This window comes from Corvus brachyrhynchos, unplaced genomic scaffold, assembly GCF_000691975.1.
Source record: "Corvus brachyrhynchos isolate BGI_N302 unplaced genomic scaffold, ASM69197v1 scaffold87, whole genome shotgun sequence".
Lineage (NCBI taxonomy): Eukaryota > Metazoa > Chordata > Aves > Passeriformes > Corvidae > Corvus > Corvus brachyrhynchos.
The window spans coordinates 2,787,686-2,809,965 of NW_008239767.1; the positions used below are offsets into that span (position 1 = coordinate 2,787,686).

Here is a 22,280-nt window from a genome sequence, read left to right on the forward strand (position 1 = left end):
TCTCAGTGTTTCTGGAATGCAAGCAAACCAAACTTCCTGACATTTGGGTAGTTTATGAGATTGGACCAGAAGGAATTTTGTGTTTCAGTGGCCAAAGCTAGCTAATGATTTCAATAGCTTGCAGCAGTGGACTGTCAGCAATGCTGTAATGCAGCAGTGTGACTGCTGGTATTTCCCCCTAGGCCCTGCCATCCTAGAGGATGTATTGATTGAAGTGTTTCGGACACTATATACACAGTGCAAAGCGGAACTGGAGCTTCAGACAGAACCATCTTTCAACAAAGACCACACACAGCTAAGCAGGTAAATAATGAGTATAATGTATTTTGTATTAAATAATACACCTTTGTTGCTGGAACCATGACTTTGAAGCCTGTGGGACTATGACGTGTTTTCTTCATGGCACAGGATCTATTGACATTAGTTTCAACTTTCTGTGTTCAGTGCAAAGGTGTGAAGTAGTTGGTTTTATTATTTTTATTTTTCTAATATTTAGCATATGTTTTATTATTTATCCATGACAAAAATGCTTGTTTGATTGAGTGTGATATTCTTTATATCTGTGTTCCTCAAAAACAAAATAGACTGATGAGTTTCCTTGTAGTATAAAAATGAAGACTGCTACAAGAGAGCTGGGGAGTGGGATATATAGTTTCAAGATTTGAATTTAATATTTTGAAAGGTGGAGAGGAGAGGGGTGTTCAATGCTGGAGAGGGGAGGAAACAACTGTAGGAATAATTATGACAAAACAGATCTATTAAAAATGTGGTTAAAAGACAAATATTAAAGAAAGAATAGAGGAGAAACCTAGCAACTGTGAAAAGACATTGGAATGAGCAGCCTGCAAGTATACTGAGCCCTTAAGCAACAACTAGTTGCAGGGATGAGAGGAGGGTAATTTGTCAGTATTACTTGACAGTGGGTAAACTCACAGTGATGTGTAGTTATATAACTTCAAAAATAAGTGTAAAAATATAAAATGTTCTTTTTATTTTCTTTCAGCAAACTGAGAGAAAACAAGAAAACAGCAGAATTGATTAAAACTGCCAATCTTCTTTTCAATTCCTTTGAGCCTTATTATATGTGGGATTACATTGCTCGTTGGTTTGAAGAGTGTTGTAGGTAGGTGATAATATTTAACCTTTGTATGTGTAAAGCTGAAGTTAATTTTTGTTTTATATACTCTTTTCTTCAAAGATGTCAGTCTCATGAGATCATTTAGCCTATAAGTCCTTTTTTTCCTCCCATCCCTCTAACATCAATCTTTTGGCTGATTTTAATCTGGTGTGATTAGGTGTCTTAGCAATATGAGTCCTCACAAACTCATTGTCTGGGTTAAATCAAGAGATAGAATTACCGCCTCTACTGAAGGGGAGGACCCCAGAGTGATCTCAAAGCTGGTTTTTGTTCTGTCTGGCCAGCACAGGATTACTCATTGTACAAATCGCTTTTGGTAAAACTGACAGATTTGCCAGAAACCCAATGTGTTGTAATTTTTCCTGCTCTTTTAGGGAAAAAGAAGGGTGTAGATCATCATCATCCTGTGGATGACAAGGAGGGCTACAGGAGAAAATAGTAAACCGTAAATCAGGGAAAATTGAAAATATTAACAGGAGGGAAGTGGATGAAGGGTCCACAGAAGAGTAGAGGTTTTTGCTGTGGCAAGGGGTAGATGATACAGAGATTTCAAATGAAATTTGTAGAAATTTTTTTTGTTGCTTATAGAGTTACTTGATAAAATATTAAGATACTTGGACACAAATTTGTCTATGAGCCAACAGTGTGCTGTCATAACTAAAGAAAACTGTGTCTTGGGCTATGTTGTGAGGACTATGGGCAGCAGGTGAAAGGAAGTTATTTTTCCTTTCACTTAGTGTTTCTAAGATGTGGATTATTGTGTCCAGCTTTGGGCACTCCACCTGAGAAGTGTTGAGAAACTGAAGAGACTCTAGTAGAGAAACTGCTAAGCTGGTCAGTCATAGGACACTGCACTGAAGGTTGAGGTAGGTGAGTTTGATTTAGCCTGGCAAAGAGGGAAATTGAATGGCACCCTTTGATTTCCTGAAGGGCATTTGCAAAGTTCATACAGCTATACTTTTTATAACAGCTGATGGAAAACAAAGGACAGCAACAAGTGCTCACTCAAGTGGTCAGGTTGGACTTTGGGAAAAGCTTTGCTAAGAACATTGTGCAGCAGTGGAAGAGGTGCAACAGTGGAAGCCAGGAAGGCTGTGGAGCTTTCTTGTGAGATTTCCAGAACTCTGCTAGACAAAACTGTGGATGAATTTGTCTAGTGTTTTTAGCAGTCCTGCTCAGTGTGAGAGGTTGATCTAGATGTCTGTGACTTGATTTTTGTGTGTTGGGCTGAATCACTAAAGTAAGGAAAGTCATCTGCAGCCACCTAACATGCAGGTGAGTATTTCACTACATATAAGTAGTGTTACTGTCAACATGGATACAAAATTGCCTTATAAATAAATGAAACCTGGAGAATTTGTTTTGGTTTGATTTCCCCCCCCCCCCCCATAAAGTAAGGAAAGTCATCTGCAGCCACCTAACATGCAGGTGAGTATTTCACTACATATAAGTAGTGTTACTGTCAACATGGATACAAAATTGCCTTATAAATAAATGAAACCTGGAGAATTTTTTTTTGTTTGATTTCCTCCCCCCCCCCCCCCCCCCATGAGCTGCTGTATTATCTAAGTTCCATGCTCAATTTTCTGTAGCTTGAATTTCCTTATTTTACAAATGAAGACTGTTTATTTTACACTGAGAGGCTGGTTGCTGCTTTTTCTGAAAGAATGGCTAGGGGCCAAATGAGCTACTTAACAGTAAAATGAGAGATTACTTATTGGTTTGTAGTGATTATTCCCAATATATACAACTTTGCATTAAGTTACAGAAATATGGTCAATATAAGGAGGAGGGGAAAATATTATGAAACCCCATTTGAATTTTGCAGGAGGACTTTACATGCCAGACTTCAAACTGGGCCTGGAAGTGATAGTGAGCAATCAGAGTTACCTCTGACAAATTTCTGCTTGTTAGTGGATTTTTTGTTGGATATTGTTTCTTTGGTAAGAATTGCTTTATTCTTTATTAATACCAGGATGCTGTATATTTATAGCCTGCAGAAATATTCTATATACTTTATTAATTGCTTCTTCTGAAAATATATTGACATAAATTGGTGGACATTTGACATAAATTGGTGGACAACATTAAAAGAAGGTTTTGGTTCATTGTATGATTCTTGATAGACTGGTTGGACATAATTGAAGTGGGTTTATGATGCTTATACCTGAAAATTTACTTTGTCCTTATTTTCTTTTCTGTGTGTTCATTGCAAGTATAGTCTTTTGTAGTTTGATATGCTAGTTTAAATGTGCAGTTTTCTTTTAAGGATCTTTTAAATGTCATGATAAGATGTATCTTCTTTTTCTGTTGTCATTGCTTAGTGTAGCAAAGACTGTTGGAACTGTTTTTTCTATAGCTGTCTTTCCTCAATTCTTTGCTTTCTCATTTCAAAGCCTACTAGAAGTATGAGAGTGCTGTGTCAGGTATGGCAATCAGCCTGTTCTTCCTTTAGTTCTTAATAACTCATTTATCTTTCCTTCTTAAACTTTTATCTTAATATTAATAAAGTAATAGTAGCGTTCTTCAGCCTTCTTGTGAGGTTTTTTAATGTATTTGTTGTGTAATGAACAATATGTACTAGTTTGAAAAAGAGCTAAATATATTTCTATTTGTTTGTTACCCAACTTTAAAGTTAATTTTCTAAATATTTTTTAGAAAAGCATGTATTTCTTATTCTTGGATATTAAGATATTAATTTTCCTTTTTCTATGTTCTATATGTTTAGAACAGTTACGTAGATAGGTACCTCTATTATAGAAAATAACTTTCAGGGTGGAATTTAGTGTTACAGTTAACAAGTTTATTATTACTTTGCTAGGAGACTTACATTGAAATACAGACAGAGCACTTGCCTCAGCTGTTGCTCAGGATGATTTCTGCGTTGACGAGCCATCTTCCTACTTTGCACTTGTCTGAGCTTACTGATTCTCTCAGACTCTGCTCAAAGATCCTTAGTAAGGTTCAGCCTCCATTGCTCTCTGCTGGTACAGATGGTATCCTGCAGCTTCCTGCTGGACACAGCAGCACTATCAAAGAATGGGAAAATAAAAAGGTAACTGACCAGGTTTTGCAGCATCTTGGAAAAATACTTCTTGTGTGGAAAAGAGAAATGTGATTTCTAAGTCTATGTTGAACACACTACAAGCCTTTGATTAGATTTAGATATCACAATATATGTGAAACTTGGGTAATCAAAATAACTTATAATTGTAAAATTTCTTGGTTCTTAAGGGTTTTTACCCATATTTAATATTACACATGTATAAATTACTTCAGAATCAGAGCCTAAGAAAGAGCTAATCAACTACAGTTTGTAATGCACTTCAAGAGTATGATGAAGTAAAAACTGGATTGAAAAGAATTTACCATTTTGGTTAAGTATCAGGCATATGTAAATTCTTCTCTCACCCAATTTATGTGCCTTGGTTTAATACCCATCATATATTTTACTGTCACTGTTAAGTTCTTAGAATTGTTTATTAAAGAAATAAAAGAAACCAGCCAGCAGCTATTTCTCTTTTAACTTTGACCATTTTGCTCTATGCAACCATGGCTCTGTGAGGTGTGTTAAGTGACATGCCCTGAAATCCTTGTTTTCCAGCTGAAGAAACTTGAGGAACATCATAGAATAAATTAGGTTGGAAGTGACAGTTGCAGGGCACTGCTCAAAGCAGGGCTGATTTCAAAGTTAGATTTTACTTTAAAGCTAGGTCATGTCACTCAGGATCATATTTGTCTTAATTTTGAATATCTCCAAGGATGAAGTTACCACGACTTCTCTGTACAGCTTGTTTGTTTGCAGTGTTATTTAATCAGAATTTCCATTGCTGCAGCTTGTGTTGGTTGCCTTGTGTTCTTTCACTGTGGGTTGCTGAGCACACCTCCATCTTTTCAGCGGCCTAGTGGGGGCTCACAGACAGCAATAAAGACATCTTCACCTGCTCCACAACTTGTAGCATTCTTTTAAACTGAGTAAATCCAACTCTCTGAGCTTTTCTTCTGTCAGGAGCACCTGTAGTGACTTTCCATTGTACTTACTCAGTACATCAGTGTTTCTTTTGTACTAATGAATCCAAAATTGGATACAATATTCTGGTTGTGGACCTAAAACTGCAGAGCAGAGGGGACTAATTACTTCCCTTGATTTGCTGATAGTACTTTTGCTGATATGGTCCTAAATGTGGCTGGCCTGATTCACCAAAGAAGCCCACTGCTGGCTCACATTCACCTTGTCAATTAGGGCTCCAGCATCCTTTATTCAGGATCCTATCCTTATTCTTTCTAGCTAATTGATACCTTCCTGATTTTGTTCTTTATGGGTTTTGGGGGTTTTTTTGGTTGCCTCTTTTTCTTTTTTTTTTTTTTTTTTTTTTTTTTTTTTAAGAAACCCTCTTTTAATTGAATGATGTTGCCCCTTGAACCTTCAGTGGCCTTTTGCTTCCGATTACAACTGACTCTTATGTGGCCACAGTCTCTCTTAAAAGATAGTGAAATGATTTGCCATGCTTCTAATCATTTTTAGATTGTATTTTATAAAATGGAGTCATCATTTATCTCTCTCCAAGATTTTTAGTACATAGGTTTCACTGTTTTCTGTAGTAATACCTCAAACAAATTTCCATTCTTATACCATCTCTGGTATAAGAATGGAAATTTGTTTGAGGTATTACCACAGAATTCACTGTATATAATAATGTCAGTGTTTTTATTTATTCATGAAGAAGCTTTTCATATTATTACATTATGCTCAAGTTCTGTATTTAAGACAGCTGGTGATTAGAGTCAAAACGACTTCTGTGCCTCTTAGGTCCCGGGCAACATCTGCCCTTGCCAGTAAGATGACGGATTGGAAAGAAGTGGGCACCTGCATTTACTGCCACTGATTCACGCATTTCTGTTTCAGTTGTTTCCCCACCTCACATTCTCACCAGGAAACAGAGACTATGCTACCAGTTACTAAGACTGCAAAGGGCCAGAGCAGTGCAGAAAGCCACTGTGGGTGCTTTCTGAGTAAAAGCCATTCGTCATATTTGTGGGTATTCTGAACTGATAAGGAATTAAGACATATAACGAGTCATGAAGATCTGTTGTTGCTGCAGCAACCTCTCTTTCTCATTTCAAGATGATTTTATCTTTTTTCTAGTTGCAAATGATTATCAGTTTTTAAATGAAAAGTTTATATATTTTTGTAATTATAACTTTGTATTTGATAGTTTATGATGCTATATATAAACTAATATAAACTAATAATACCTATGCATTTCAGCATTCTTTCATAATAGAGTAGACATGATTATGATATGAAGAAAATGTTAAAACCAATAGTATTTAAAATGTTTTACTTGATAAACAATTCTTTTTTAATGTTAGCTTAGTCTGGCAGGGTTACTGAAACACCAAACATCATTTTGCATAAAATGTATTTGTATGAATACATTTAAATCTCTGGAATAAAATTGTTGCTTTCAAATGAAGACCCTAATAAATATTTTTTTGCTAAGACCTAAATAACCTATTTTGAACAGCCATTAAACTTTTATTTTACTCAGGTGCCATCAGTGTCACTTGAAAATCCTAATGATGTGTTTGAAGATGGTGAAAATCCTCCAAGCAGTCGATCATCAGAAAGTGGATTCACAGAGTTCGTACAATACCAGGCAGATACAACTGATGACATTGACAGAGCACTGAATGAAGGTCACGGTGCACCTGGCATTCCTATTGTTGGTAGCGCATCCTCAGAGACTGAGACAGCATCAACTGTGGGTTCTGAGGAGACCATTGTACAGCCTCCTTCCATAATGGCCCAAGGGACAGCAACTCGTAGTGGGAAAACGATCCAAAAGACTGCAATGCAGTGCTGTTTGGAATATGTCCAACAGTTTTTAACTAGATTTATCAACCTGTATATCATTCAGAGTAATTCCTTGTCTCAGCCCTTAGGGACAGAGCTTCCAGTAGATCCCACTAGAGTGCAAGGACAGAGCACAAAATGGGACAGAGAATCACAAGATGATGCTAAGGTGAAGAAAACAAACAAGAAGAAAACACCGAAAGAATACCTTCCTGCCTTTACTGCTGCTTGTCAGCTCTATCTTGAATGTTCGAGCTTTCCCGTTTACATTGCTGAGGGAAACCGCACTTCAGAATTACATCCTGGGAAGCCTGAAGTTGGTAAGCTGCACTCTCATTTGTTCTTTGTTTTTAAAATGATAATTTTTCTTTTTCTGCCAAAAAAATTTATAGTATCATGCTTTGTATGTGTTGCTGTTTGCTGTTCCTCTCAGAAATGTAAGTCTTCTTCTGTATCAATTGGTTTGCATTTGGAAACTAAATTATTTTCTCATAGATTTTTGAGAATATTGCTGCATGGAATTTGACACTAATTAATATTGGGGTGAAAAAATATAAATGATGCAAACTGAAGCCTGAGAGTAGAATCTAGATTGTTGAATCTTCCTCTCTACTGTATGGATCCACAGTGTTCTCTTTGTCATATTTTGCAATAGCCACAGCTCACATCAAATATGTTTTTAGCTTCCTCTTATCAATTTTGGATTGATATGCACATTGATCACTTTGGCAATACATGGGAATTGTAAGCTGCTGTCCAATAAAAATCATACCAGCTAAGAAATTTAATTAATTCTACTTTGCTCCTATTAAAGGAACAGTTCTTGCAAAAAATTCTTCTAGCTATGATTGCATTAAGAAACAAAATAAAAATGGTGAGTTTTGGTGAGGTATGGCTATGTTCACAGATAGATGAAATTGTTCAGATACAGACATGATTAAAACATTGACAGTTATTGATTACAGTGAAATGTGACATTTTAGGATGAACAATCATTTTTACAGATTGTAAAGTCTTCACTTTACAGTTCCAATTTTGGATCCACTTCTGATCTGCAGTCTGAGAGTTGCTCCTTAAAATATTTTCATGGTGGATATGCTTGGAGAATGCAAGAAATAGTAACACTAATTTTGGCTACTGTCACGGTCATCTCTGGTTTAATTTTTTTCTAGGAAATTTCATAGTTGCAGCTTTTTGTTCTTATTTGCAGTTTTCAAATCTGGGCTAAGTGGTGGGCGGTGCTTGAAGATGAGTAGTTTGTTTGGTTTTGGAAGCAAGCATGCCAATTTAACATGACTGCTTCTGTTTCTATGGTCTTTAAGATATGTTACGTAGTCTTCATTATAGCCATGAGCAGAGCATATATTTGACTTCATAACATCCAGACATATAAAATATTTATGTCAGTTTTATGTCAGTTGAAGGCAATTTGGTTATAGCTGTTTATTAATTAGGAGTATGACAATACCAAAGATCTGCTGCTCTTTGTAAAAGATCTATCACAGAATATTTGTGCTTTTATAGCATGACCCTGAAAATGTGAAATGTTTTTTTGGTTTTTTTCTCCCAAACAGTCTACAAATGAGTGTTGTGTCCAAAGACTAAAATGTCAGCTGTTTGCTTATTACTTTTCAGTGCACACAGCACTTGATTATCACTGCCTTGTGCACTGTAGAGCAGAGAGCCTGTAGAGCTTGAGTAGTGTGTGCCTCATATGAGGGCAGTGCTTCTAGGAATCCTTTTCACCTTTCAATCCTTTGTTAAATGTCTTGGATTTGTGTTTCTTGTTCATCATCTGAACTTTTCCATTTGTGAGATCTCATCTGCAGTCTATTAAACAGTGTAACTTTGAGGAATAAGCATAAATTGTAGGTGGGTAAAACCAACAGGAAGTATTTTGTTCCAAATGTAAACACCTGTTGTATAGAATGGCAGGGCAGATGGAAATAGGGCTGTATAGCTGTCCAGGAGTCCTACTTCCCATAATAGAGAATTCTACTGGAACAGAGAGTGGAAGAAAGTAGTTTCCATAATTCTCACACTACCCTATTGACACAAGGTTTTTATACTGCAGAAGAGGCTTTGTTTATCTAAGGGTTCCTAAATTTGGAATGTGTTTTTGAAGGGTTGCATTAATGATGTGATCCAATAGCTCTTAATCGTTGGTGAGAGTCATCAGTCTGTTTATTTGAAGGAGTCAAGTTAATTTGATGTTTATAGAACATAATTGTGCTTTAATTCTGCTGTGTGCCTAATTTCTCAGCTATCTTCAATTGAGGAAATTAAAAAGGGAGCTGAGTGAAGCTGAAAACAATGGTTAAATCTGTAAACTCTAGAGCAATATATGGAATTGTTAGGTATATTTAGGCTCCAGTGGAGCTGTGGATATAAATTAGAAAGTGCATCATTCTTCTCTTGATTATAAAAGGGTGCTGTATTTGCACCTATTAAATAACACTTCTTCACTTGTATCTCATTCTAGATGCATTTGCCTTTTTAAGAACATGATCAATGGAGTCCTTTTGAAGTTTTAAGAGAAGTTACTTTGGTATCTCTAAAATAAAAGGGTGCAATATTAACTTGGACAGTTGACTGTGGACTTTGGAGAAAGACACTTCCAGTATCAACCCAGAGTATGGCTTGATAAAGTGAGGGGACAGTAAGAAGGGGGAAACTACAACGTACAGTGAAAACAGAGTATGGTCTAATAGGACCATAGTTCTTCACCCAAACTGTCAATTTTCACAGAAACTTCTATTTTTAAAGTGTTGCCAGGCAAATATATTTCTGTCAATTTAAAATCAATCTGCATGTATGTTATAATATATGATATTATCCTAGGCACTATAAAATATCTTACAGAATTATTCCAGACTACTATCTAGAGTGTTAAGATGTGATTGCCAATGAAGAATTTTGTGAGGAAGGAAAGTGGATGAAAGGATGAACTAGAAGTTCAGTTTTGCCTAAAGTAGGAAATCATCTGAATGCATTTCCACAAAATTTTTCTCTTCCTTGTTCACATTTTTCTATTCAGTCTTTACTAAATGTTTGAAGTGATACAGTATTGCATTCTTAATTGGATTATTTTAAAGATACATCAGGAAGTATCTTCCACTTGCATACATTTTCCTAAACCCATACAATGGGCAGATTGAAATATGAAGGGACAATTGCACATATAATTATGGAATACAAAAGGAAAAATCCATAATATTTAGATTGTTAAATGAACGTATAATCTGTGATTTTTATTTCAGACTGTGAACAAGTACAGCCTCCACTGTGGCTACAGACTTTAATGAATGCTTGCAAGCAGGCAAGCGATTTCAGTGTTCAGGGTGTTACTATTTCCCTCGTGATGGACTTGGTTGGATTGACTCAATCTGTTGCTATTGTCACTGGAGAAAATCTGAACAGCGTGGAAACTGCTCAGCCTCTTAGTCCTAACCAGGGAAGAGTGGCTGTCGTCATCAGACCTCCTCTTACTCAAGGCAATCTGAGATACATGGCTGAAAAGACAGATTTCTTCAAGGTTAGATGCAGTATCTCGTTGCTGTTTTCTTTAGACTTTTCCTGTCCGGTGAAGAATAAGTCTTGGCCCCTTTACTGTTCTTGGTATTGTAAAGCAAATTTTCTTGCTGAATATTTTGATAATAGTTGTAACTTGTGTTAGAATCTAAATTAAATACACAGTAAGTTTTCCTGCTGTGATTCTGTTACTGACCACTTGTGTGAAAATCCTTGTTTAAATTAATATTTTAAAAATATAAACAAAACCTGATTAAATAGCAGCATTAATCAGAAAAAGTAGGAAACTGAGATGTGCGTAGTGTAGGACTCTGGTAAACAGTCTTTGCATTTGTGTAATTTATGTAAGAAATCTTTTGCAAAAGATAATCAGCAGCAGGGTATATTATGGAGTTAATTATATTTCAATGAAAATTTATTTCTGTTCTGACTCCTTAACAGGAATTTTTTATGTAGTAAGTTATTGTAGTGTTTCAAACAGACCCTTCTGTTTGTACAAAAGGAACCATTTTACAGTTTGCCTCTTGGTCATAGGGTGTCATCAGATGTGATGTCTCCCACTGTTGCATGGAGCAAAACAAGGCATGATAGTCATTCACTTGTGTCTCTTGCAACTTTTCTTTTCATGTACAAAGCACATAGCTTTAACTCTTTGGGACCAGCTGGGTGATGGAACTCCTCAGCATCATCAGAAGAGTGTGGAGCTCTTCTACCAGCTGCACAACCTCGTCCCGTCTTCTAGCATTTGTGAAGATGTTATTAGTCAGCAGCTGACTCACAGAGACAAGGCAAGTTGTTCATGTATTTACTTAAAGATGTAAACTATGTAACTATAGAAATATATTTAGAAAAAGGACTTGGTCCTTCAGAGGAGAGTATGAATAACTTCAATATTGAAAAAACGTTGACTTACATTGTTTCAAATGTTATTTTAAGTCTGTGATGAGCCTCTAGTTCCATGCTAGACAAAGCATTCAGCAACAGACTTATGCAGGAGACTTTATCGCTTATCAAAAGTCATGTGATGCTTCCCAATACTTAAAGCATGTGCTTAGTTTTTGCTGTTGTTAGTAGGAGTTCTTGTCATGGCAGGTACTTCACTTATTTTTTTTCCTCGCCTAGAAATTTGTTTCACGTAGAGGCTGTCAATTTGACATTCGAGTTGAGGTGTTTGCAGTGCTTTAAATTTCAGGTATATGAACTATTTTCACAGCCCCAACAGTATGAATGGCAATGACTTGCTTACGCACTCTAGCAACTCATGGTTGTGTGACTTCAGGAGCGCTTACCTTTTTGCCATTCTACCAGAGTTACTAGGTCAACAAGAGTGAATGTGAGCCATGTGCAGCAGTGTTGTGGATTATTTTCCTGTGAGCAGCATTTTTTTTTCTAAATGCAAGTGATGTTTGCTTTACTTTCTAGAATGCTGCTGTCTCCCTTGTTTTTTTGTTTTGGTGTGAAGACGTTTTGTTTTATTTTTAGTTTGTTTAATGTGAACTGTTTATGTCTTTTGTGTAATTTTCATAGCTTTTACTTAAAGTTTTATTACTATGGCAGATACTGGTTTTATAAGCTGTTGCAAAGCTTCTTAAGTTGTATGATGTAAATCAAGCCTGCAAGTATGCCAGATTGTCAGTGGTTTTAACAGTTTTTGGTTTTGTCTCACCTCGGTTAAAGGTAAATATACCTACTGTTTGTTTCTTATAACCACATATTTTAAGAACAAACAAGTGAAAATCTTTGTCCTCTTGTCTCTGCTTATCATCTAGCAATTTAGTTTAAGCCCTTATTGTACTTGAAAGTAATTTTGATTATTTATTTGATGTAATTGTCCTGATTGCTGTGCTTTGTTCACTCCTACAAATGCTTACTAGCTTTCTTGTCTTTTGGGTGAAGCTGTTTTTATACATGTGTTCAAATCATATCATGACATTTACTGTTGTTTGCAGCCTTGCTGGAATAACTCTTTGCCTTGATCAGCTTCAGTAAACAGAGAGAGAGAACAATTGTTACTTTACACAATTTTTGCCATGAAATATCCCGAGTTGGACTTCAGTCATCCTTGTGGGTGCCTTCCAACTCAGGATATTTTATGATTCTATGAAATATTCTACATGTTATTGCCAGTTATTAGAAGTCCTTTGGGCAGTAAGCATGTCCTATTTGTCCAATTTGTTCCAGAGCTAAATTTGACATGTTAGTGAAGAACTCTATCTACATGTCTACCTAGAAAATTCTTCTGTTTCTTTCTAGCATGGTAGTAATGGAAGAAAAATAAGTTGGCTAGAAAGAGACAGGCAAAACTTTGAAACTAAGCCAAGATCAAGATAGGGGAGGATCCTTTCATGATACTAAATTGCTCACAGACACCTATTGTTGGCTATTACTGTTTTTAAGATTAGAAAGTAGTACTTGAATGCACAGTCAGAAGTTAATTTCATTATATCTTATATCTTTTAGGATGGTCTGTGACTCTTTCTTTTTCCAGTTATTGTCATAAGTTGTTACATTCTGCTAGATCTAACTTATAATTTGGCCCACAGAGAGTAAGAATGGAAGCTCATGCCAAGTTTGCAGTGCTATGGCATCTCACACGAGATCTTCATATTAACAAATCTTCTTCCTTTGGCCGCACCTTTGACAGGTTGGTGCCTGCAAGTGTAATTCAGTTGAAATAATTTTACTTCAAAATCTTTGATGGTATTATACTAGCAACATAGGGCATTTAAAAATTCAAGAACTACAGCTGTGAGAGCAGGGAAGAAGGATAAGAAATGAATTTGTGTTAGACAAAATAGTTTTCACAGTGATGATTATGTCAGCTGTAAATTTTTCTGGAAACTATAAAGAGTGGGAAAGGAATGGTCACAATATTCATTGACCATCACTGTGGTATATATTGAGCTTAATATCTGAGTTCTTGCTGTGTTTTGATAAAAGCAAGCAGGAGACAGAAGTCAACCCAGAATTATATGGAGTAGAAAGTAACAGTAAATCTTAACAAAAAACCTTGAGAACCAAACTGAAAGCAAGTGCTAAAGTATGAGTTCTTTTGTTTAATCTGTATTTTGTGTAAGAGGTTATTTATGGCAAGCAGCAGAGGATTTCTGTTTCGTGTTGTGGTATTGGACTATCTTCTTAGAAAAGACTGAAGATCCAGACTCTGAACTAGTCTTGTCCTTCTCAGCTAGCACAAATGTTGTGGAAAAGTGTTTATTTAGATTTTGTATTGCATACTAAGCTGTAGGGAGTAGAGTAAAAAGGTTGTTATTTCTTTGTCTTATACTGTCACTTAAGGGGTGATAAATTCTGTGTGTACAGCTAAAAGCCTATGAACATGTACTACTAGAGAATGTAAAACAATAGGTAAAATTCAGAGTCCAATATGTATATACTGTTTTTCCATAAATCTGAAAAGGATTCTCAAGGCTAAAACTGTTAAAAGAAGAAAATAATGATAGTAGAAATGTCTGAATTGTCAAGTATATTTCTCTTCTCTGTTCTTGAAGACAAGATCTCTGAATGTTTTCATTATATCATTGTGAATTGGCTTTTAAAGTTGTATATTTTTTAATGGCATACCAGTTAAAAGTCAACAAAGGTTTGTTATGCTGATAACTGTGCAAATACTTGATCTGACTATACAATTGCTACTATTAGAGCAACTGTTATAACTGACTTTGTTACTAGCTCTTCCTGCCCACTCTTTCATTAGACTAGACTAAAATATAAAGATCAGGTTCAAAGTTTTGATTCAAAAAAAATACTGCTTTATGTGGAGAAGACTGTATGTACTGACATTAAAATTGGTCATATATCAGATTAAAATGGGATTACTCTGTGAGTAGTGTACAATATCCGCTAGATTCAATCTTCTTTCCTTTCTAGATCTTTGTTTATCATGCTGGACAGCCTCAATAGCTTGGATGGTTCTACCTGGTCAGTGGGACAAGCCTGGTTAAATCAAGTGCTTCAAAGACATGATATTGCAAGGGTTCTTGAACCTTTGCTCCTACTGCTTCTCCATCCAAAAACTCAGCGAGTTTCTGTTCAGCGAGTACAGGCTGAATGTTACTGGACTAAATCTCCCAATCACCCTGAAGAAGAAAATGAAAAGCAGTTCATGCAGAAGTTTAGCTGTGCTGATGGTATGTACGCAAGAAGACTGTAGGAAGTTCCCTAATTTCTTTGCTTGCTGTTTACATGCAGTGTTAAAAACATAGTAGAAATTTTTGAGGGTAACTCAAAAAAGTGTTGGAATAGCTATGGCTTATATTTCCATTTGTGTGGTTTTTTCCTAATTCAAGGTTGTGTGTCCCAACTACTGTTTGAAGTTTTGTTGTTTCTAAATTAAAATGATATGCAAGTATTTTAATGCAGAGCATTTTCTTACATCTTACTGAATCTTGGTAGAACATAAGAAAATGGCTTGAAGCTTAACCAAGAAATTAAACGTTTTTATGAATTATGACCACTGACGTGAGGCTGGCTGAAAATGTACCAATAGGTTTTGAAGGTGTTTGCATGTATTGTGTAATTTTAGTTTAGAGTTTACTAATTCTTTTTTTTGTGAAAACTAAAGCAGATAAGACTGTACAATATTTCATAGAGAATGATGTTGTTTTGCTAAGGTGTACTGCTAAAATAATTTTGCTTTGTTTTTATGAATGTGTCATTTGCTTATTAACATATTTTTTCAGCTGTGAACTGGAAAGACACTATTTACCATGCCTTTCTAATTTGAAGTCTCAATAATAGTTTCAATTCTAAGTTTTAATTCTGAATGCTTATTCTGAAGAACAAAATCTTATATGTATACTTTTTTTGTGTTCTTCTTCAAGCATTCTCCCACATGCCTGTAAGCCAAGGACAACTTATTATACCTAAAGAAGGCAATGAGAAACAACTTGGTGTGGATGAAATGGAGAACTTCAGCCTGACTGTCAATCCTCTGAGTGACAGGCTTTCCTTGTTAAGTACCAGCAGTGAGACCATACCAATGGTCGTGTCTGATTTTGACCTTCCTGATCATCAAGCTGAAATACTGCAGAGTTCTGATTCTGGCTGTTCTCAGTCATCTACTGGAGACAACATCAGTTATGAAGTGGAAACAGAAAGCCTGAGTGCTCAAGATAGCTCTCAGACTCTGAAAGAAGACTCACCTGATGAAATTGTGCAACAAGTGGTTACAGATCTTATATGCAAAGTTGTAAGTGGTCTTGGAGAAGAGATTGAACTGGTTAAAGACAGTCTACACTCTGAGGATACTTCATGTAAATTCAGCTCTTTGGATAACTCTGTAGAGGCTAGAAAAAGTGATGATCAAAATATTCAAAGTAGCCAGAGTAGTTTACTTAGTAATGACAGCTCACAGTTACTATCAGCCTCAACTGAGACTGGACTTGAGAGTTTAGGAGATGAAATTTCAAGAAATAACTCTTCACCTTGTATTGCAGAAAGCCAGCAATCTTTCTCTGATCTCACTCTTTCTTCCACTGAATCAACATCTAGGAAACGTAGCCACAGTAGTATTCAGTTCAGCTTTAAAGGAAAGCCGCCAGAAAAAATGTCAGAAAAAGAAACTATTGTTAAAGAGGCTGGTAAGCAACCAGGTGCAAAACCTAAGGTAAAAATAGCCAAAAAGAAAGACGAAGAGAAGAAGAAAGCACAAACAGAAAAGCTTAAACAAACAAATGTCTTCTTTAGTGATGGTCTTGATTTAGAAAATTGGTACAGTTGTGGAGAAGGAGAAATTTCAGAAATAGAAAGTGATGTGGGATCCCCAGGAATGCGAAAATCTCCGAACTTCAATATCCATCCACTGTATCAACATGTGCTGCTTTATCTCCAGTTGTACGACTCTTCAAGGACATTGTATGCTTTTTCTGCAATTAAAGCCATTCTGAAAACAAATCCTTCAGCTTTTGTAAGTGCCATCTCCACTACCAGTGTCAACAATGCATACACTCCACAGCTTTCATTGCTCCAAAATCTTCTAGCCAGGCATCGAATATCTGTTATGGGCAAGGATTTCTATAGTCACATCCCAGTTGATTCTAACCATAACTTTCGGAGCTCCATGTACATAGAAATTCTTATTTCCTTGTGTTTATACTACATGCGGAGCCATTATCCAACTCACGTTAAAGTAACCTCACAAGACCTCATAGGAAACCGCAATATGCAAATGATGAGTATAGAAATTCTGACACTTCTCTTTGCTGAGTTGGCAAAAGTGATAGAAAGCTCTGCCAAGGGCTTTCCTAGTTTTATTTCAGACATGTTGTCCAAGTGCAAGGTTCAGAAAGTGATCCTGCATTGTCTGCTGTCTTCTATCTTCAGTGCCCAGAAGTGGCACAGTGAAAAGATAGCTGGAAAAAATATAGTGGCTGTAGAAGAAGGCTTCTCTGAAGACAGCCTTATAAATTTTTCCGAGGATGAATTTGACAATGGTAGTACTCTGCAGTCACAACTTTTGAAAGTACTTCAGCGGCTGATTGTGCTGGAACACAGAGTAATGACTGTGCCTGAGGAAAATGAAACGGGGTTTGACTTTGTCATAACAGACTTGGAGCACATTTGTCCCCAGCAGCCGATGACTTCTCTGCAGTATTTACATTCCCAGCCAATAACCTGCCAAGGCATGTTTCTCTGCGCAGTGATACGAGCTTTGCACCAGCACTGTGCCTGCAAAATGCATCCCCAGTGGATTGGCCTTATCACTTCTACGTTGCCTTACATGGGAAAAGTTCTTCAAAGGGTGGTTGTTTCAGTGACTCTTCAGCTCTGCAGGAACTTGGATAATTTAATTCAGCAGTATAAATATGAAACAGGATTATCTGATAATAGGTATGTGTATGTAGAGATGTATAATCTTTTTAAGTATGTTTGATTGTGTTGAATTACTTTACTATCAGATTAACCTATTTTAAAATGAATCTCCTCTTTTAGGCCTCTCTGGATGGCATCAGTCACTCCCCCAGATATGGTTCTCACTTTATTAGAAGGGATCACAACAATAATTCATTACTGCCTCCTGGATCCATCTACACAGTATCATCAGGTAAACTTATCTTGGTATCTGAGAGGTTTCTAAGTAGTACATGTCCAATCAAGGATTGTGATTATATTAACAGTTACGAAGATCTGAGTGACAAAAATACCAAATATATTGTCTTAGCTGTAAATATGGGGGGCTTATTGACAATACACATATTTCAAACAGAAAAACAAGTTTCTATGGATGATAGTTTTAAGAGAATACTCTTACATTTGTTTGCTTATTTTGTTTGTTTTTAGTTACCCTGAAATAACTAAAGTATTAATTCCTTAACTTTCAGACCTCTAAAATGCCACTTTTAGAGCTGCCTTTGTTGTGTTCATTTTGCAAGATGTCTAAACATTATCTTTTGGCTCCTTCTGTATATTCACAACTTGTCTTTTTAGATCTGATATTCTGAGCGTGGTGTCTTAAGAATTTGGTCCAGATTCCATAAGAAGCTTCTGCCCTGTTTTCTCAGTAGTTATGTTTTTGTGCTTTTTTCCCATTCTTATACCCCTTTGCTTTCCATTCATTTAAAAGCGACTGAAAAGTGGGGTTTGTTTATGTAAGTAAATTATTTTGCCTAGAGTATTAGCTACACTTAAAATTCTGAAGTAATTGTTTTGCAAAGGTATCGGCAGAGGGTACAAAAATGATTGATGTAGACATGAGGCCTCACATGTTGAGTACATTTGATACTGCATAACTCAATCAAAAGATTCTCCAATATTTTAATAGTCTCAAAACCTTTATATATTGTAAAAATTACTGAAAAACTTTTGAAAAACAATTAGGATTGAAAGCTCCCATTTTAGGTAAGTCTAAATTTACTCTATTTTAAATGTGCTGTTTATGTAGCTATTTAGTCTTCCTTTCCTCTTCTCTCCCACTAGCTTTTGGTTAATGTTGATCAGAAGCATTTGGTTGAAGCACGCAATGGGATCCTCTCTATCTTGCATATGATCATGTCTTCTGTGACTTTACTTTGGAGCATCCTGCACCTTGCAGATTCTTCAGAGAAAACTACTGCTGCTGCTGCTGCATCCATTACCACTATTAATCTTGGGTCAACTAAGGTCAGAACATTAGGGATAGTGTCATTTAAGTTGTTCATTAATACCTTTGTCAAAGTAATTTCAATTCCCTTCCCTTAAATCTAAATAGAGTTTTAATACCTTTGTCCTCATCTACTCACTCACCTCACGAACAAGGCTTTTATAAATGGGTATTGAATATGCTTTTAAACTAAAATGTATCACTTCAATGCAACGTGTCATCTCTTTGCTTTCTGCAGAGAGAATGTTTTGAACATAATGCTGAGGTGCTTATCTAAAGGAATATGTGTTCTGCTTCCATATTTCAGAATTTGAGGCAACAGATTCTGGAACTTTTGGGTCCAATTTCAATGAATCATGGTGTTCACTTCATGGCTGCTATTGCGTTTGTATGGAATGAAAGAAGGCAAAACAAAAATACTTCTAGGACAAAGGTATGTTTATATTACAGTGGTCACTTCAAAGAGTGGCAATACCTTTAAGTGGTTTAGTGTTAGGAAGAAGAAAATTCAGACAGCCCAGTGAAAAAAATACAATGATGTATGGACAATATTTGTATTTCTAAATAACAGCTGTACTGTCAGGGAGGTACCACTTGAGAATGGGATAATCTTCCTGAATTCTTCAGGGAAGGAGTAGGTGATACCAAGTCTCTAGATAGCAACTGTTACTTGCTATCATTTTAATCCCATGAGGACAGCTGCCTTAGTTTTAGCATAACCATTGTCTGTGGTAATAATCTGTGACATACATCTGATCCTTCTAGGTTATTCCTGCAGCAGGTGAAGAACAACTTCTGCTGGTCGAGCTGGTTCGCTCTATCAGTGTTATGAGAACAGAGACTGTCATACAAACAGTGAAAGAAGTTCTGAAGCAACCTCCAGCCATAGCAAAGGACAAGGTATGGAAACTGTAGAGTTGCTGTTGATTTGTATGATGTCCTCTTAATGAAGCTTAGAGCACTGATGATATGGGTACTTCATTGACAAAGCTGAGCAGCACAATGGGAAAATTTTGACTATATCTAAGAGGTAAATGAAGAGAAACATAATTTACAGAGGGATGTCTGAAAGGACATTTTTAATATTCTGTTAAGTTATATGTTTAGACACTGCAGTGACATTATAGCATTGTCAATTTTACCCTGGTGAGGGGAAAAAAAAGCCACTTCTTTCTGATGACACAGATTTCACGTCTTTTTCTAGAAACATCTTTCACTGGAAGTCTGCATGTTGCAATTTTTCTATGCTTACACTCAAAGGTAAGAAAAGAAGCTAAATTTTATTTCTGTCATCAGGAAGCAGATGAACAATTTGAGTATTTTACATCTTTGTGTCATAGGATAAGGAATAGTCTGTGTAATACAAATAGTGAAGAAAGAATGGGTTTGAACTGTAGGTTCATTAAAAAAAGGTCATTTATTTTGTGAGTTCCTAGTACTGCAACACCTTTCTTCCCCCACCTAAAAATCCTGCAGGTAATCTGCTCCCTGCCCAAGGATCTTGGTTGTGCTGTAACTCATTGGTGCCACTCCAGCCTTGTAATGAAAAGCATATCTTTTGAGAATACTCTTCTTCTGCCTTCATCTGTTTCTTAATGACTTGATGTAGCAACCTAGTATTAAAAGAATCTATAAGGATGTTGATTCCCAATATCTGACAGGAGAGTTGTGCGGTAGAAAGAAGTTGGGGGAATACCTAAGGGAGATGATGTTCTCATCAGTGACATTGCTGCTCTCTCTCTCTTAGGATTCCAGTGACCAGCTTAGTAGACAGCTGGGCAGCACTGCTGCTTCTGTTAAAAGATTCCATACAGGTTGGTCTTCCAGCCCCGGGACAGTTTCTCATACTTGGGTAAGTGCTGGTGATATTTGGAATTTCCAAATAAGCTCAAATGTAAGTGTGTGAAATTAAACTGAAGCGTTAGTGGTTTTAAATCTCTATCTCCTACTTTTGACTGGTAGAGTTATTGCCTGAGTTCTGTGGGTCTGACCAAATGAGTTTCTTCTCTGAGGAATGGTTACATGTATTAAATTTGATATTATAGTATGATATAAGCCATGACCTTACCTTAATGATTATTTCAGTGATTCAGGCTCTTTAAGCAACAGATGTAAGTTTCTGATTTTTCCTAGAAAATAACAACAATTTCTATTTCTTAGGTATTTGAAGCCCGCTAGAATGGGCTGACTTCTCAGCATGGAAACAGTGTATGGACTGTTAGAAATGTAATTTTGAATATGATTTTCTGTATAATGCTTCAAGGATCATTTTCTTCACTATTTTAGCTTCCCTAGTAAACTGTCTCTAAAGCTATTTTGTATATAATCAAGTAAAACATGTTCTCAGTAAACCCTTATGATCAAAATTAACCTAAGGAACTTGAAAAGATGTTTCCTGGAATATTGATAAGTAGCAATCCCTGAGGGTTTAGTGAATAAATATTGTGCAAATAAATGTCTTCAGATTTGTCCTAACTCTGGAAACTACCAAATAATGTATTGTGAGAAGAAAATCCATATTTGCGTCTGTATTTTTTCAGTGTTCTTAATGAGTTCATCATGAAAAACCCGAGTCTGGAGAATAAGAAAGATCAAAGAGATCTACAGGTAAGAAATTTGTTGTATGTGTCTTTTGAAAATATTGAACAATAAATCATAGAATGGCCTGGATTGGAAAGGGGCCTTAAAGATCTTCCAGTTTCCAGCACAGGAAGGATATTGACCTCTTGGAGCAAGTCCAGAGAAGGGTCACTGAGTTGATTAGAGCAATGGAGCACCTCTCTTAAGAGAAAAGGCTGAAAGAATTGGGTTTGTTCAGCCTGGAAAAGAGAAGGCTTTCCAGTACCTGGAGGAAGCCACAAGAAAGACAGAGAGGGACTATTTGTAAGAGCATGCAGTGACAGGACAAGGGGGAGTGGCTTCAAAGTGAAAGTAGGTTTAGATTAGATATTAGGAAAAAAATCTGTACTGTGAAGGTGGCGAGACACTAGAACTGATTACCCAGAGAAGTTGTGGATGCCCTGTCACTGAAAGTGACACTGAAAGTGGTTTTAAGGCCACTTGGATGAGGTTCTGAGCAACCAGGTCCAGTGCAAGGGGTCCATGTCCACAGCAGTGGGGTTGGAACTAGATACTTGAACGTACTAGAATTATTTGATACCAGTTCTGTAGTCCAAAATTACTCTTTAAAATCTTCTTCTTATATTTATAATGTGTTGAAAAAGCTCTCATTTTTTGTGGAGTTATTAATCACTGATAATATAGAAATGATTTGAAAGCAATTCTATATTTGGTTATGTGAATTTTCTACATGTCAGGACAATGAATACAGCCCTTCTGCACGAAGTTCTTAAAATGCTTGGGGTGTTTTTTCTACCAGGATGTAACACACAAGATAGTGGATGCCATTGGGGCAATTGCTGGTTCTTCCTTGGAACAGACCACTTGGCTAAGACGAAACTTAGAGGTTAAGCCTTCCCCCAAGATTATGGTTGATGGAAACAACTTAGAATCAGATGTTGAAGGTAGTTTCATTTTCATCTTTATTATAATGCCAAAATTACCAAAGAGGTCAGCTTTGCTGTATTTGAATACATGTAAAATTCTTCAGTATTGTTCTAGCACTAGTGTGTCTGGCAAAGCTTGTGCATCTTCAA

General features: G+C 36.3%; 1 protein-coding gene across 7 annotated transcripts in view; it reads left to right on the forward strand.

Moving 5' to 3' along the window:
* Positions 1 to 22,280, forward strand: part of DOPEY1 (dopey family member 1) — a 49,588-nt gene that overhangs the window by 14,020 nt on the left and 13,288 nt on the right. For 6 of the 7 annotated variants that reach the window (XM_017742835.1, XM_017742837.1, XM_017742840.1 and 3 more), the window contains 19 exons: positions 183 to 303; positions 1,004 to 1,123; positions 2,967 to 3,081; positions 3,535 to 3,564; positions 3,960 to 4,193; positions 6,691 to 7,315; positions 10,256 to 10,530; positions 11,162 to 11,314; positions 13,070 to 13,170; positions 14,415 to 14,674; positions 15,368 to 17,375; positions 17,478 to 17,589; positions 18,462 to 18,644; positions 18,932 to 19,057; positions 19,390 to 19,524; positions 19,829 to 19,884; positions 20,372 to 20,476; positions 21,165 to 21,231; positions 22,004 to 22,148. In XM_017742835.1, the coding sequence (XP_017598324.1) occupies positions 183 to 303; positions 1,004 to 1,123; positions 2,967 to 3,081; positions 3,535 to 3,564; positions 3,960 to 4,193; positions 6,691 to 7,315; positions 10,256 to 10,530; positions 11,162 to 11,314; positions 13,070 to 13,170; positions 14,415 to 14,674; positions 15,368 to 17,375; positions 17,478 to 17,589; positions 18,462 to 18,644; positions 18,932 to 19,057; positions 19,390 to 19,524; positions 19,829 to 19,884; positions 20,372 to 20,476; positions 21,165 to 21,231; positions 22,004 to 22,148 (4,971 nt within the window). The remainder of the gene's footprint in view (positions 1 to 182; positions 304 to 1,003; positions 1,124 to 2,966; positions 3,082 to 3,534; positions 3,565 to 3,959; positions 4,194 to 6,690; positions 7,316 to 10,255; positions 10,531 to 11,161; positions 11,315 to 13,069; positions 13,171 to 14,414; positions 14,675 to 15,367; positions 17,376 to 17,477; positions 17,590 to 18,461; positions 18,645 to 18,931; positions 19,058 to 19,389; positions 19,525 to 19,828; positions 19,885 to 20,371; positions 20,477 to 21,164; positions 21,232 to 22,003; positions 22,149 to 22,280) is intronic. The other variant, XM_008640217.2, reaches the window with a different exon arrangement.